Below are 16,839 nucleotides of genomic sequence, written 5' to 3' on the forward strand. Positions count from 1 at the left end.
TATCATTCTTTTGGGTAAAAAATATTAAATGGAATTTGCATTTCTATTTTTGTACTAATTCTTTGCACCTAACTTTTCACTGTATGTACTGGTGGCATGTGTATTACAATGTAAATTTAAGTCATTCTTATGCTTGTTAACTACTCATTATCTTCATTAGTAGTTCATCTTTATTTTTCTATACATACTACTTCACAGGCAGTGTTATATTATGTAATCACATTAATATTTTGTTTTTCCGTACATGTAGCATAGTGTGTAATCAAGTGTATTATGATCATATTAGTCTTAGTATATTAATACAATTTTTTTTTTATGGATAACAGTTGGTACAGTATTGGTTCAGCATTGTTTATGCATTAATTTATAAATAATAGCAAGTTATTTTAGAAAGCTATGAATTTAAATGAAATTCTCACCAGAGTTGTTAACCATAGTCTCTTATCCTAACTTACTTTGAGATCAGCTGAAATTAACATACAAAAAAAGTGAAGAAATTGAGTAAACATTAAAAATGCAAGCAGAAAACAAAGATATGATAAAGAATAATGTACTTAAAAAGTTATTTTAGTGTTTTTACTGGTTATAATATACTAACCTCTTATCATTAAAATAAATTTGTGCTGTATTTTTATCAAAATAAATAAATTACTTTTGAATATCATAGTTGCTTTTTTCTTCCACTTGTTTTGTTTTATCTTTTTTTAGAAACTATTTATTTTCATCTTCCATCCGTGGACTGCCCCCAGCAAACAGTGTATGGGATATCGTGTTATAGACAGATGAATGCTGAGGTCTGTTAAAGACAACAGTCTGATCTATGAACTTGTAAAAGCATGACATATTTTAAAACTACTTTACTTCTGTTATTCATTAAGGTCAATAATAGTCATAGTTTTACAAATAATTTTGGAGTCAAGACAACATTTGATGCATTGTGACAGACAGACCAATAGTCTAGCCATTGGAGTTTCAGTTATTACTACCAGTCACAATTTGTTTGTATTGAGATGAGGAATGCAGTTTTAAGTGCAGTGCATTAGCATTAACTGGAGAAAATTTACAGTTAAAGTGAAGAATCTGACTCTGAGATTAAGATTCAAACACTGAAACATTTTAATGTACTTTGTCACAATGTCGTTACAATCAGCTTATGTAACTAACAAAACATTCCTTAATTATACATCCAGTAATGTTTACTAAATTTTAAACACTATATTGATTGTATCATAATTCTCAAAACCAGAACCAAAACCACTTATTCATTGGTTACACTGTGTAACACAAATTTTGTTCCTTGATAGTATGTGTTATTTCTTAATTGTTTATGTTGTGAAAGTACAGAAAATGGCCATTATTCCTTTTAAACTTTGCTTTTGTGACCTGGATAATGAAATTTAGAAATTAACCTATTTTCTATGTAAAAATGGGCAAATTTGCACATTTTCATTTACATAAGGTCTGAATAAAATAACATATGAATCAAGATTTACATGTATTTATACGAAAATGTTTAGAAGTGAGTAGTTTTTTGAGGTTTGCGACTGTAATGTAAATCACTTTCACATATCAGCTCCCAAATATAGTCTCCCATCATGTTTACGTTATATGCTCCCAAAGTTTGAAGAGAAAAATAGGTCTTTTCCATTTACTTTAGGCATAAGCAATTGGGAAATAACACTTTCTGCCCAGGAACAAGAAAAAGTAAAAATGTTGTGACACAGAGTTATAGTTAGTCAGTCAGTAAATCAGCAGCTTTCTTGCTTGTATCCTTACACACACTTTTAATATGGATACTACATCAAAATTTTGACTTAAACCTTTCTTGGCAAATTTGTGTGATATAATTTAAACGTTTCCAATAGCTTTTTCCTGCTGGAAGCCAATCTGTAGATAGTAATCTAATTTTCAGTCTCTCCATTTGAGGATTTCATAACTTTTCTCATGATCTTTATAACATCATTTGTAGATAGCATAAACAAACACATTTCCCATCATTATCATTATATTATGGGTGTAATTAGTTAGCTAAAAATATTATGCTTAAACTGACTTCACTTCTATTTCCACAGAGATTATTGAATCGTAGTCTTGACATAACACGGGGAACTGTACAAAAGAGTGTTTGTGTGTTGAGTCGTCTCCCTCTTTACGGATTAATCCAGACCAAGTTAGAACTTATAACCCATGTCTACTTTAATGAAAGAGACTTCAGTAAGGTGGCATTACTAGAAGAAACATACAAAAACCTAAACTCTTTGCTTAGTCCTGATCTAGTGTGGGGATCTCAAGTTTTCTTAGGTAAGTTCAGTTCTATAATTATTGTTACAGGAGTAATTTTTATTTTGTTTTTGACAAACAAGTTTTATATCCTAACAGTATTTGATATAAGGATATATGTTTTGCAGCAAAATATATTTAAACTATTTTTTTATATTTGCATAATTTGTTGAATAGAAAGGATACAATAATTTGCTTATGTATGGTTTGAATTTTTTGTGTACCAAAAAATTTGTAAGGGTAAATTACACTTTATTGTTTAAACTAATGTGCTTATGATGTTGAGTTTTATCTACATGAAGTTACGTCATAAAATGATTTCAAGTTCTTGATTAATATTGAAAAGTGAAGCTATTTTGAAAGGTGCTAAGAGATACCATTATGTTATGTTTTGTTATCTTTATTCTTCAACATTCTTACTTTGTAACACTTAAAGTAGTTCTTGCTAAGTTTTCTTGTTTGTTGTGAAGTGTATGTGTTACATATACAAATCATCTTAGCAAAATTCTTTCCAGTCTTAGTATCTTGTGTGATTATCTTACGTTTACTGAAACTGTACACAAACTGTCTGGGCAGTTTTTTCCATTCAGTTTCATGTTATCTTATTTAAACTATATGTATACATAAACTACCTCAATAAAATTTTCTCGTGGAATATCATGTAACCTTACATCTGTAATTTAATGAAACTGAATGTACACAAACAACTTCAGCAAAGTTCTCTCTGTTCATAATGCTTTGTATGAATATCTGATGCTCAAATAAATTGTTTTGGAAAATTGATCAACTGATTTAGCAAGCAAGACAGTAGGCCCAGATACAGTTTATTAAATATTTATATACACTTTTTATAGCCTAGGAGTTATGGGTTGGTAAATGTGTTTATTTCTTATCGTACAACTTAAGTATACTAGAAAATTTTTCAATTTTATTTTAGGGCTTTCTGCTCGAGATCTCATTTTGACATTTAAGCACAAAACGCTGATTTTATTTAAGTTGCTGATGCTGGAAAGGAAGGTAAGGAATACAGTTAAAGTTTGATATACTTCAAGTAGTGTGATTTAGTTGTATGTACTTAAATTTTTATCTGTTATAAAAACATGATGAAAACAAAATGATTCAGACTTGTACTATTTTTATTTATATTTTCCAATTTACTTTAGTATTAATGACAGTATTACAAACAATTACATGATTCATTTTTATTTTTGTCTTTGTGTACATTCCAAAAGATAATATTAGAAACAAATGTTTTCTTATTTCTATCTTAAAATATTGTGTTTTTATACAAGCTCTTTCAGTCTTTTATTGTATTCACTAGTGTAAGTGTTTTTACTCTTGGACAATAACTCACCTGTACACACAGAACAATTGTCATCCTCACATGTGTGCCCACTAGACTAGCATGCTTTGAAGCAACTCTGGTCTAATATTTGTTTTAACGTACCTAATGTGTGATGATTGACAAAAATCCTCCACAAATAGGAGGGTAGTACTATTTCCTCATGCACAGTAAACACCCCTTATAACTTCAGTATTTTCCTTGGCATTGAATGCCAAGGCATTGAACACACACACACACAAAACCATATTTAACATATGTTGAGATTTGCATCTGTTAATGGAAGTGGTTTTCATTATTCTTCAGATTTAGTTTTCATTGCTTCACTTTGTTACTATGACTTCACAGACTGATGTGAGTTTACTTCTGAGAGAGAGAGAAGGAATTTCACAAACAAGATCTATTTTAATCATGGCTTGAAGAGGTTTATTAACTGAAGGTGATGTGACAGCTATTGTACGGCAGGTTATGGAGTCAGTTGTGTCTGCTGGACCTTTTCTTCCTGTCCATCCTACTTCTTCTGGAACTTGTAAATCCATGTATATAATAAATACCCCCTTTGGCACAGCAATAACCCTTTAGACTTGCATCACTCAAAGCCAGATTTTTAATTTCTGGGGTTGGCAGAGTATGGACAGCCCTCTGTGTGGCTTTGTGCTTAACGACTAAACCAATATAATTAATATGGAACACTTTAAACACTGTTTGTCAAACATTCTTACTTTAGAGTTGAAAACAGTATTTTAACTATAAAAAATCTCTTGTTTTGTTTACAGGTTCTCTTCTACAACACTGGAGTAAAGGATTTGTGCTCTGTTGTGTTAACATTGTGTTCCTTGTTTCCAGGTACTGTTTTATCTAACTTACTGGTTCTTGATTTGCATATAACACTAACTTTTTTTTTTCACTAGTTGACTTGTATCAGTTTTCTTTATTAGTGCTTTCTGTGTGTTGTTTGTTAGAAAATTAAGAGCTTCATGCGTTCTTGTTTTATAAGGTATTAATATCACCACTGGTGTTTGAGATGTCAATATCACCACTGGTGTTTGCTTTTCTGATAGTTTACGTGTCGTAAATTCAGAAAGATACTTCATTTAATGGAAGTTTCAGTTTGTTATATCTGTTCTTCTGATCATATTATTAGTTAAATGTAAGGCTGATATTTTAGTAAGCTGTACAGTTTATGGCAGTTATAAATTTTAATGAGTGAGTTTGTGAAAAATAAAAGACCAAACACAATGTTTGTTGCACATTGGACAAAATCTTAACTATAAAATAAAACACATCCTATAATTGTTAACTTGAAGATGATGTAAGAAACTCTAAACATTGTTCTGTACTTTATTTTACTTGAAGTTTTAATACCCATACCAGCCATCTTGAGAATACATTTTTGTCTTAAACCTTGTATTAAATGGGAATAAATAAGGCAATGTGGCATGATGTGTGTGAAGCTAATTAAGAGGGTTTGTTACAAGTAAAATTAAAAAACTGTTATCAGCCTACAGAAAAAAAGAACACAACAGGGTAGAATGTAATGTTAAGTAAAGTTTACAATTCATTTTGCTAACATTTTATTATGTAATATATCATCAAGTGTCTACCCATAAGTTTTTTATTAGATTTTGTTTCAATTAATCATCTCATTACATAAAAATATTCTCAATGATATCAGAAGGGAAATTATAAACATTGATAAAGGTAAATTTGTATGAGATAAACTCAATAATTTGTATTGCTTATTTAGTGTATTTTAGCCTTATCCTTTCTTTGAGATATATAAAAAGGATTTTAAAAACCAGAACATTGTGAAATAGTATTGAAATAATAGTGTACTGATTGTAGGATATTATACTGATAGTGAAAACAATTAATAGTGAGAGCAACTGGAAGTAAATTAATATGTGCATGAGATGATAATACGAGCATTGTTGTCCAGCAGGAATGGTATGATTTTGAAGATAATGTATTTGTTAGCAGTGCTTAAAGTTGCAATGATAAATACTAAACATGGTAGAAGTGTTGAAACTGTGGAAGATGATAAAGCATTTTAAGTATATCTCAGTCCACTTCACTTTGTATATAGTCACCTAAATTACTTTACACCATAGGTATTATATACACCTAACCATTATAAGAGACCTGTCTTTCCTTGCTTTACTAACAAAAACTGTGCTGATTAGCCTTCAATAGATGAAACTGCAGTCCATACCAGAAGGAACTTGCCAATCAAAGAATGTATTCGGCCTCTACATTACAGATTGTTTACAGCTTCATCTCTCGTGATAAAGAAATCTTTAACATGCATATTGTATGACTTGCATTATAGAAATAAACAAAAGTACTATTAAAACTGATGTGTGAGAGATTAGTAATACTGTATGTTTGGAATGATGATAACTGAATACAGAAGTGTTGAAACAATGATATATGTCACAGGTGACAAGTATTGTTAGTAGTGTTGTATGTTTGGAATGATGATAACTGAATACAGAAGTGTTGAAACAATGATATATGTCACAGGTGACAAGTATTGTTAGTAGTGTTGTATGTTTGGAATGATGATAACTGAATACAGAAGTGTTGAAACAATGATATATGTCACAGGTGACAAGTATTGTTAGTAGTGTTGTATGTTTGGAATGATGATAACTGAATACAGAAGTGTTGAAACAATGATATATGTCACAATATAGAAGTGTTGGTGACAAAATGATAACCGTACATTGTTGTTAGTAGTGTTGTATGTTTGGAATGATGATAACTGAATACAGAAGTGTTGAAACAATGATATATGTCACAGGTGACAAGTATTGTTAGTAGTGTTGTATGTTTGGAATGATGATAACTGAATACAGAAGTGTTGAAACAATGATATATGTCACAGGTGACAAGTATTGTTAGTAGTGTTGTATGTTTGGAATGATGATAACTGAATATAGAAGTGTTGAAACAATGATATATGTCACAGGTGACAAGTATTGTTAGTAGTGTTGTATGTTTGGAATGATGATAACTGAATACAGAAGTGTTGAAACAATGATATATGTCACAGGTGACAAGTATTGTTAGTAGTGTTGTATGTTTGGAATGATGATAACTGAATACAGAAGTGTTGAAACAATGATATATGTCACAGGTGACAAGTATTGTTAGTAGTGTTGTATGTTTGGAATGATGATAACTGAATATAGAAGTGTTGAAACAATGATATATGTCACAGGTGACAAGTATTGTTAGTAGTGTTGTATGTTTGGAATGATGATAACTGAATATAGAAGTGTTGAAACAATGATATATGTCACAGGTGACAAGTATTGTTAGTAGTGTTGTATGTTTGGAATGATGATAACTGAATATAGAAGTGTTGAAACAATGATATATGTCACAGGTGACAAGTATTGTTAGTAGTGTTGTATGTTTGGAATGATGATAACTGAATACAGAAGTGTTGAAACAATGATATATGTCACAGGTGACAAGTATTGTTAGTAGTGTTGTATGTTTGGAATGATGATAACTGAATACAGAAGTGTTGAAACAATGATATATGTCACAGGTGACAAGTATTGTTAGTAGTGTTGTATGTTTGGAATGATGATAACTGAATACAGAAGTGTTGAAACTGATATATGTAACAGGTGACAAGTATTGTTAGTAGTGTTGTATGTTTGGAATGATGACAACTAAATACAGAAGTTTTGAAACGATATATTAGTGTATGAGGTAATATGTTATAGTTTATTAAGTGTTTTTACTTTTAGTAATGTTAATTTTCATAATACATCTATGATAACTGAAGATTTAGCTGAGTGACAGCATATGTGGGTTGAATGTGCTTTTCATAAAGCACTGCTGTCTATAGTTTAAACACTCAAAGATAACAGTAAATTCAAGTAAATAATATTTAAATTGGTAACAAAAAGTTTAATTTTAGTTTTTTTTATAAATAGTGATGGCAAGACTCTGTGAATTTGCATTGTAAACTTGTAGTGAGATGGTTGAGTTCAAGGCTAGTCTGTGTTCTTGAGAAAGGCTTTTGTTTCAGTCTGTATGATGGGTAACAGCTGTTAGCTAAAGAATATTGGTTATAAGTCAGGTGCACCAATTCTTATCCCTTTATACCAATTCAAACCACAGTTTAAAAGCACCAGTCTTGTATTCCTTTTGGCCCGGCATGGCCAGGTCGTTAAGGCACTTCACTTGTAATCTGAGGGTCGTGAATTTAAATCCCCGTTGTACCAAACATGCTCGCCCTTTCAGTCATGTCAGCATTATGTGATGGTCAATCCCACTATTTGTTGGGAAAAGAGTAGCCCAAGAGTTGGAGGTGGGTGGTGATAACGACCTGCTTTCCCTCTAGTCTTACATTGCTAAATTAGGGACAGCTAGCACAGATAGTCCTCATGTAGCTTTGTGTGAAATTCAAATAAAAACAAACCAAATTTATGTTCCTTTCAAAGACATGAGAAATATTTAAGTTGAGTGCTTGTTTGAAAATAAAGACAAGTGTAAATAAACAAAGTAAAGCCTAGTGTATTGCAAGTTCTATAGATTTCAGATTCTTTTTAATAATTGTCATACTTAGGTAAGAAATTAGACATCCATGCATAACATCTTGAGCTGAAAGAGGATCTGATGTACAATAGTGTCAGATTTTGTAGTTTCATGTATTTTACATTGTTGTACACTGTAACATGACAAGTTCAACATGAAAGAAAACCTGAGCAATAAATTTAGTTTTAAATTAAAAGTTTCTTTGTGTCAAATTTTCTGGTGCTGTTGCTGTTTTTGTTTCAATAACACTGTTGATATATGCAGGGCTTACACTGGACTAAATGTTTCTGTAGCCAGGCTATTAGCCAAATGATTTTTTTGGTAGCCAGTTTTAGCCAGTGTTTTAGCCAGATAGGTTTAATCCGTATCCAACCCTCTAGCCAGTCACATATGATAAGACAGTCAAAGAATAAATGACAACTTCTTATCATACATTTTATTTCAATGAATTTATCATTTATCAAATTTATTATAAAACAACAGTTTCACAGTTGCAAAGTTCAATGTTTTTCACACACAAATCATTACAATAATGACATGGGAAGACGAGTCATTAAATTAAAAGTGACTGTTATTACATGCTGCTAAACAGGGCTCTCTCTAGACTTGCAAACCAGAGAGAAGTTTTGCTCTAATTTTACAAAATTATGGAAAAGTTTACAGTCAATAGCATTCTTTTCTTCTATAATATAATCTGTATAAGATGACTTTTCCTTGAGCTTACGAAGGGTGAGGTTTGGTTTGTTTTGGGAGACCACTTCTCCCAAGTCTCTCTAGTGAGAGCCCTGCTTAATAAAATATATATCATCACTCAAGCATTACCAAACTAAACTTGTGCCATTAGATAATGTAATTACACGTGTGAAAGCCATCACAATCTTTGTGGTCGTCCTTTAATTATAGCACCACTAATCAACCACATATAAATGAGTTATTTGTGTCAAGCTGTTAGGTCGCTGTTGATTGAACAATTTTTCACACATTTGTCGATCCTGACCATGACCTTGCATGAATGCAGACGGGTTATTGATTTTTATCTGCTTACCGCATACTTGCATTAAAAAAACATTGACATAGTGAACCAGTCTAGCATTTTGTAAACAAAGTGTTTTGCCGGTATATTTGCCAATTACAATTTTTCTTCGCCAAAAAACAAAAATAATAGCCATTGGCGAATATGGCGAGCGACAGCGTGAGCCCTGTATGTGTTTGAGAAACATATTTTAGCTAATGTATACAGTCTTAATTCTCAAGTGTGTTTAAAACTGTCCTTTCTTTTACTTGGTTTAAGGTATGATTGAAAAAGGTTTGGAAGAAGCAGCTCATGTCAACATGAAAAGACTTTCACCAGATCTGCGTACTATCCAGGAAGGAGATTACTTGGAGGTTCATTATGAAGACACTGAGGCTCACCTGGGGCCTAGTTATGACCCAGCTCTCCAGAGTCTTGATAAAGAAGAAAAAAAAAATGAACTGAATGGTAACCAAAGAGATAGTTGGCCACAGGATTTACCTTCATTATATTCACAGAATACTAGTATGTCTTTGATACGTGATACACCTTTAATCTCAGAAGGTTGTAACTTCACTGAACCCTCACTTTCAAATAGAGATGTCTGGGAGGATGCTGACAACCAAAACTGTCTTCAGTACCTGAATTGTCATGGTAACGAGTCACAAGAAGAATTAGAACCTGACTCCAGAGACAAAAGTACCAAAGACATTCTGAGTGGTACAGAATACTTTGATCAGTGTTGTAGCACTAGTTCCATGGAATTAAATGGTAGAAGTGACTGTACTGATTCAGTGGATCAAGATGCTTTGGATGTTCACGGAAGTAAAGTAGTTATGGAGGATGAAAGTCTGTTAAAAGAAATAGATGAAGCTTTGACTTCTCTATCGTTAAACCATTCCACTACAGATATTTATGATGACCATAAAGACTTGGGTGAAACTGAAGAATCTGTTGTGAAGAGCTCATCTCAGACTGAAAGAAATGGTGTTCTTAAGCTAGGTATGACTTATCCTCAAGATGTGTCAACAGAGGACAGTGTGTCTGTAAACAGTGAAACTAGTCTGCTTGATGAGACAATGAAGAATAATGACTATAAGTCAGTTTCACTTACATCATTGATAAGTTTGGAACTAGATTCGTGTGGACTTCCATTAGAAATTTTCAAAAAGGTAAGAGTGTATTAAACAAAGTACTAAAAAAAACTTGACTTTGTTAAATAAGCTCATTTACCTAATTATTATTAGTGTGAGTTTATCAGTTAAAGACCAAGATGTACATTAGTTGTTGTGATGTATATCACATCACAGATTGTGAGCATAGCTTGAGTTATTTGTACTAAATTTTAATTTTCATGAAAACGTGAAGGTGAGAAAGTGAAAACAGCAGTTCACTAACAAAATTCAATAGTCTTTAGGAAGAATGCATTTAAATAATATGACTATTCTTCCATATGTAGTTGTTAATATAAACAGCACATTGTAGGTGTGGACCAAACTGAAATGATTTGGATCAGAAAAAAAAAGTTAACATGTTATATGTATTTTTTGTTTTCATAACAAATACATTTAGTACTTAATTGCTAAAATAACTTCTGTAACAAAAAACAGGACAGGAAATTAAAACATACTTGTCTCTTTTGTGCTTTGATAAATTTTGTATAAAGTACACAAATTTATAAGTGTATAAAGCAGTATGTTTTCACTACATTAGTTTTGTTAGGAATATTATACATCTGAAGCATGTTAGTAAAATATCTTGTAATTTCATAGTTTTGTTAGGGATATTATACATCTGAAGCATGTTAGTAAAATATCTTGTAATTTCATAGTTTTGTTAGGGATATTATACATCTGAAGCATGTTAGTAAAATATCTTGTAATTTCATAGTTTTGTTAGGGATATTATACATCTGAAGCATGTTAGTAAAATATCTTGTAATTTCATAACAAATTAAATTATAATTAAAATGTGACTTTTATATATTGACAAGTTTAGTATGAAGTCCATGGAATTATAAATTTGACTGCCATAAAGCATTTTTCTCACTACATTCACTTTGTTAGAGATTATGCCTTGTGTAAAGTGTATTAAGAAATATGTAATTCCAGTTTATCATACATGTTCTGTAGGGCTCGCTGTGCCATCCTTATCTTTCCCTGCCATTTCTGGATCACCTTGCAGATGTAAACATACGCAATTTTGTTATTGGAGCAAATAATGTCTTATTTAAGCAGAAGAAACACCTCTTTGATGTGATTGTTGAGGTAAAAACATACTTTTTTAAGCTTTATTTTGAACTCTAATATTGTGGATACTAACAATTAATGTGGAGGTTATGAACTAAATATCATAATGTCAGGTTTTATGATCAAATTTATCTTTATTCTGTCCTTCATGATACATTTTATTTATGGATGTGCAAAACTTGATGTAACTATAGTGACCATAAGTATAATATTAAGAGATGAAATATTCAGTCAGACAAGACAAATATGTTTGTGTAGCTTTTCTTAAATTATGAGTCAATTCTTACAAGAAAATCAATGATTTATTTTTAATTTGAAGGAATACTGCCTATATTAATGATGTAAAAATGATCCTTTATCCTAAATAAAAGCGTCCATTATCCATAGTTAATAGGCTCAGTTACTGTAAAGTTTTGGATGGTAATTGGAAACTGTTTTGTGTATATGGACTGTCTTGTTCAAGGATTTATTGTCTGAGAAGATGGAAAGGGCAAAGAAAAGGCCCTGAAATATGACATTTCTTTATTTTATATATAATAAACTTTCACATACAATATGACTGCTTTATCACCATTATTTTTTGTATGGTAACTGGAAACTATCTGATGTACATGTGCTGGTTTTTACTACAGAAGGGAAATAGTCATTCTTAAATAGGACAGATGTTCACATTTTTATAGGCCTTTGACTATGAGTTTAAAAACAGTTAACACTCCTACGAAAAGTGGGGCCTAATAGACCCCAGAGCAACTTGAAAGGTTATTAATATTAGGCTAATAATTTTGTATTTAAATGAAATTGCCATTTAAATCCATTAATGAATGGATTAACGAGATTCCCACTGTCCCTATCTACTATCTAGCGAAACCACAGCCAGGGGAATGGGCTTGGAGAAATCAGGACTAGAAACGTCTTTTCGTAGGAGTGTTAAATAAGCCAGTTATTGCCTTTTATGAAGTTACCTTTGTATTTAGTACCTGATGAAATTATTAGAGTTAATAACAAAAAAACAAAATGGAAAGCAACCTAATTTATACTTTTTTTAGAGTGCCCAAAGCTAGTTTAAAATGTCTATGTAACAACTAATATCATTGTTAAACTTTTGAATTAGTTTTCTATACTAATTATTAGATAATTAGTATAGAAACCAGTTCAACAATGGTATTAGCAAGAAGCATTAATTTTTTTTTTCTGCTAGAACAATTTTCATTTGGCAAAACAAAACCTGGTTACTAGTAAATTCCACCAAAAAACAAATACTTGAGGCTTACTCAACAGGTAACATTGACTTGCAATTAAGAAGGAACATTATACATTCGTTAACATTTTCTGATAGTTCTTTTCTTTCTTCTTACTTACCACGGACTACTTAAAATACAAGTGTTGTATAATATAAAATAAATTCTTACTCTGGTAATTTTCTAGAAGTTTGAGTTTCCAAAATAATTATAAATTATCTACTAATGTTACAACAGTTGATCCAGAGAGTTTTTATGTATTTCAGAAGTATAGATTTGTGATTTCATTCTAGAATGTAGTGATTTTTCTTACTTTCAAGAAGCCTGTATGTCTTTCATTTGGTTCTTTCTTTTATTATTTTTGCCAGAAAACCACATTGAGGTGGTTTGATTGCTGGAAGAATAAAAATGTTCAGCTTTACATAGGTTTTATTGTGTTCAAATGTTGTGATTAAGTAACTTTCCTAACTAGTTCCTGAAATTTCTAAACTTGTTAACTAAACTTTTTAACCTTCATTGGTTTTAGGTTTGGCTAGTAGTGAGGGTAAAAGTGGAAAGTGTTTAGTGATTGTGCTAAGTTTTATTTGAAATGTTTATTTTAATGTACTATACAAGATTATTTTTGAAATGTTTTTTTGCAGTAAGTCTTAGCTTTCTCATGTCAAGGTTAATAGTCTAGTGAAATGGAAATTAGAAATAAATATTTCAGATAGAAGAATCCAAAGTAGAAGTGTTTGATGCTGACCTCAGGAAACAGCTTCACTTAACTACAGAAGATTTGAGATTTGCTGATTACCTTGTTAAACATGTCAGTGAAGAGAAAAACGATGTATTCTTAGATGGAACAGGTAGGCTAAAGCTAATTATCTTATAAGAACTTCAGGCTTTAGTGTTGAAGTACAAACTCTTCATCCAGGTATTTAGTTATATGTGCAGACATAGGATATAGTAGAGTTCTGAACCATAAATGGTGTTAATCCATATTCCTCTACACAAAATTGTGAATGTAATTTAAGGATGTTAGTGTTTGATAAAAGTGTCTTATGGCAATCAGTAATTCCTCTAGTTTTGTACAAGCCCTGCATTCAAAGAGCTGACAATGGATATGACAAATAGTATGGCTGTAATACTGTTACTATACATTCTAAGTTTTAAAAACCTTTAATGGACTAGATTAAGAACATAGTGTTGAACAATATAAGCCTTGTACTAATGTTTTAATGTTTTATGACAAGTATAATTTGTCTTATAGAAAAAAAAGTTTAACTGACTTTTATAGAAGAGAGAATAGTTAATTTTGTGTTTGCATAGATGATTTCTCGAGGAAGCAGTAGTTGTGTTTTTGTTTTTCTACTGATCTTGCTGGTATTTGTGTTGACATGAAATCTCATTTTTAAACTTGTTTATTTTAAACTTGCAACTGGTACAGTGTATTCTTGAAAAATATATATATATATAAAGTATCCAATTCTTTTAGTGTATGGTTATTTAAGAAGTAGATACTTATTTAGTTTGTCCAAGTTGATAGTTTTAATAGCTTAGTTGGTTTATGTCCAGTTGATGATGCTTTAACAGCTTGTTTGAAGTAAATATACAAACTTACTAAGTGACTAGGCATTACATCAGTTAGTATAGACTAGAGATTAATGTAAATAACATGTTTTGTTATTTTGTGTGTGGTTTAGTTATTTGATTTCATGAGAAATATGAACAGTTTTATATATAAATAACTCAATACATTGCTTATCAAGTGAATAAAAGTAACTATACAAGAAAATTAATATTTTCAGGTTGGGAAGGTGGAGATGAATGGGTGAGAGCCCAGTTTAAATTATACCTGCTCAGTCTTCTTAGGACAGCTCAGCTAGAAGGTATAACCATTAGTTTTGTTTTCATAAGCAGGTGATTTAATTTGAGAATTTTGGTACAGGTGTAAAATTTTCAAAAATTATGATAAAGAGATGTAAAATCATGCTTTTCAATAAGATTTGTCTCAAATGTGACTAGCTTATAGTACAAAAAATAAACACTAGTGTTTTGTTATGTTAGTAAAGAAGCTTAGAACTTTCCATTTTTAACCTCTCACTTCAGGCTCAGTGGATTCCATTGACCTTGTGATAATCAGTTTCAATTCTATAACAAATAGATTAATGTTTTACGTATCTTCAACTATTTAACTTTTACTGCACAATTAATTGTTAGTCTGAATCCCAAAAAGTGTCTGTTATTAACCTAGAAATAAAAATATTAATTTCACCCTTTGTATTGTTAATATTGAAAGAAGCTGTATTTTCTATATCTGATAGAAATATTTCTTAAACTGTATTGGATGGTGAAAAAATGATTTAAACAAAACTGAGGACAATTAGCAGAAAAGTATCATACATTAATTTTAGGTAAAACTAAGTAAATAAGAGGTCAAATTCATTACAAAATATAAAACATTTAGCTAACAATACTTGGTATAAAGAAACTGTCTTTTATATGTGGTTCATGTAAAGAAGCACAAACATCCATATTTCATGATGTCGAACACAGATGGCACTACTAATTGAGGTTTGGTGATTGTTTTAAGTACAGCAAGATATTCCCATGTCATATTAAAGGGGAACTTTTTTGTAGCTGTGAGGTAAATTTGAATTTCACCATCAGTAGTTATACAGAAGGGTTAAGCAAGCTTTCCTTAAATATCCCATTCTTCTGAACACAGTCAGATTTTTCTTTAAGTATTTATAGTAAAAATTTGTTCATGAATATGTGAAATCAGAGCACTGACTGTTCCAAGTGCAAAATTTGTGTTAACCTTAAAAATACTTTTTTCTTCATCCAAAAATTATGAAATGTCATTTATGTAATCTCCAAAATCTCCTAAAAGTAACCATCAAACTTTATATTTTGTTTTATTCTCTACTCTAACTCTACAAGCATTTGGTCAATTTGACAGACCTTGTAACCACCATAAAAAATATGAAATATAAAGCACCATTTTCTTTCTCGAATGATAACAAATTGTAATAGGAAACTAAAATTGTTTTTCTCAAATAGCTTAAAGCTCATAACAGTATACATCTTTTGATAATTAAATTTTATTGCTCTTTGACCTGTTTCTAAATAATTTCATCACAAAAGTTATAAATAACTCTTTAAATGTGTAGTTAAAGTTACTGTATTTAATTATATAATACAGAAGCTGCTGGTGAGCATATCTTGTGAATTATTATATCCAAATGATATTTTACCTCCACACTTAAAATAACTTTTCTCAATTACCACTGCCCTCTATCAGCACAGATGCTTAACATATGCCCTAACCTTCAACATCCTGCTTCTGCATATCCACATGCAAATAACCATGCAGCAGCTGTTTACTAACGAGTGTGACATCACTCCTGTTGTAACCAGTGACCTCTTCACATCTGCACTGTACAGACATGCTGGTTTTTGCTTGCGGCTTTGTTGACATTTTCTTTTATACAGTTGACTTAGTTTTCCTTTATTTATTTAAATATTTGTGTTTAGTTCTTGTGAAATATTGCTTTTTTTTCAAACTTACTTTTTTGGATCATACTCTGTGTCAAATGGAGCCTCATCAGATATACTTTTTTGTAAATCTACACTATTCCTCCAGCTGTGCTTGATGCCAGTTATGTTATAGCCCTTTCTACTATGAACCTGATATACCAGATGCTGCCATTTGTTGTGTGTGTCTAGTTTATTGTTATCTACAACTAAACAATTGTGTTGCAGGTTTTGGTTGTAGTGATCTACAGGAATGCTAGTAGTTTTCTTTAGCAGATTTTTGCTTCATAAATATGTTTGTCCTGGACAGTATGCTCTTGGACTAACGTGAGTAAAGTAGACAAATTGCTGCCCATCTCTAATGCTCCTTGTCATTGTGACTTTTCCCACTATGGGTCTGATGTACAATTCTAGATGCTGCTAGGTTTTGGTTGAAGCACTCTGCCATGTCATAATTATATATCAATAGTGTTGCAGTTTGTCCTTCAAGCTGAGACATTCCTCCTCCTCTTCACCATCTTCCAGATGCTCATTCCTCTTGTGTCTAGTGTTGGTTGGGAATGGTCCAGCTAAGTAAGGCCTCGTGTATTGGCTAGTATTCCTCTTCCAACTGTGGACTGGGTGATGCATGTCCCTTGCTGC

At 31.2% G+C, this 16,839-nt stretch overlaps 1 protein-coding gene across 2 annotated transcripts in view; it reads left to right on the forward strand.

Annotated features, from left to right (window-relative positions):
* The window catches only part of LOC143252456 (late secretory pathway protein AVL9 homolog), a 33,128-nt gene that overhangs the window by 8,980 nt on the left and 7,309 nt on the right, over positions 1-16,839 (forward strand). For both annotated transcript variants that reach the window (XM_076504603.1, XM_076504602.1), the window contains exons 4-11: positions 709-794; positions 2,073-2,301; positions 3,218-3,297; positions 4,399-4,468; positions 9,471-10,363; positions 11,324-11,458; positions 13,388-13,526; positions 14,469-14,549. In XM_076504603.1, coding sequence (XP_076360718.1) covers positions 709-794; positions 2,073-2,301; positions 3,218-3,297; positions 4,399-4,468; positions 9,471-10,363; positions 11,324-11,458; positions 13,388-13,526; positions 14,469-14,549 — 1,713 coding nt within the window. The remainder of the gene's footprint in view (positions 1-708; positions 795-2,072; positions 2,302-3,217; positions 3,298-4,398; positions 4,469-9,470; positions 10,364-11,323; positions 11,459-13,387; positions 13,527-14,468; positions 14,550-16,839) is intronic.

The sequence above is a fragment of the Tachypleus tridentatus genome, chromosome 6, assembly GCF_004210375.1.
Source record: "Tachypleus tridentatus isolate NWPU-2018 chromosome 6, ASM421037v1, whole genome shotgun sequence".
NCBI lineage: Eukaryota > Metazoa > Arthropoda > Merostomata > Xiphosura > Limulidae > Tachypleus > Tachypleus tridentatus.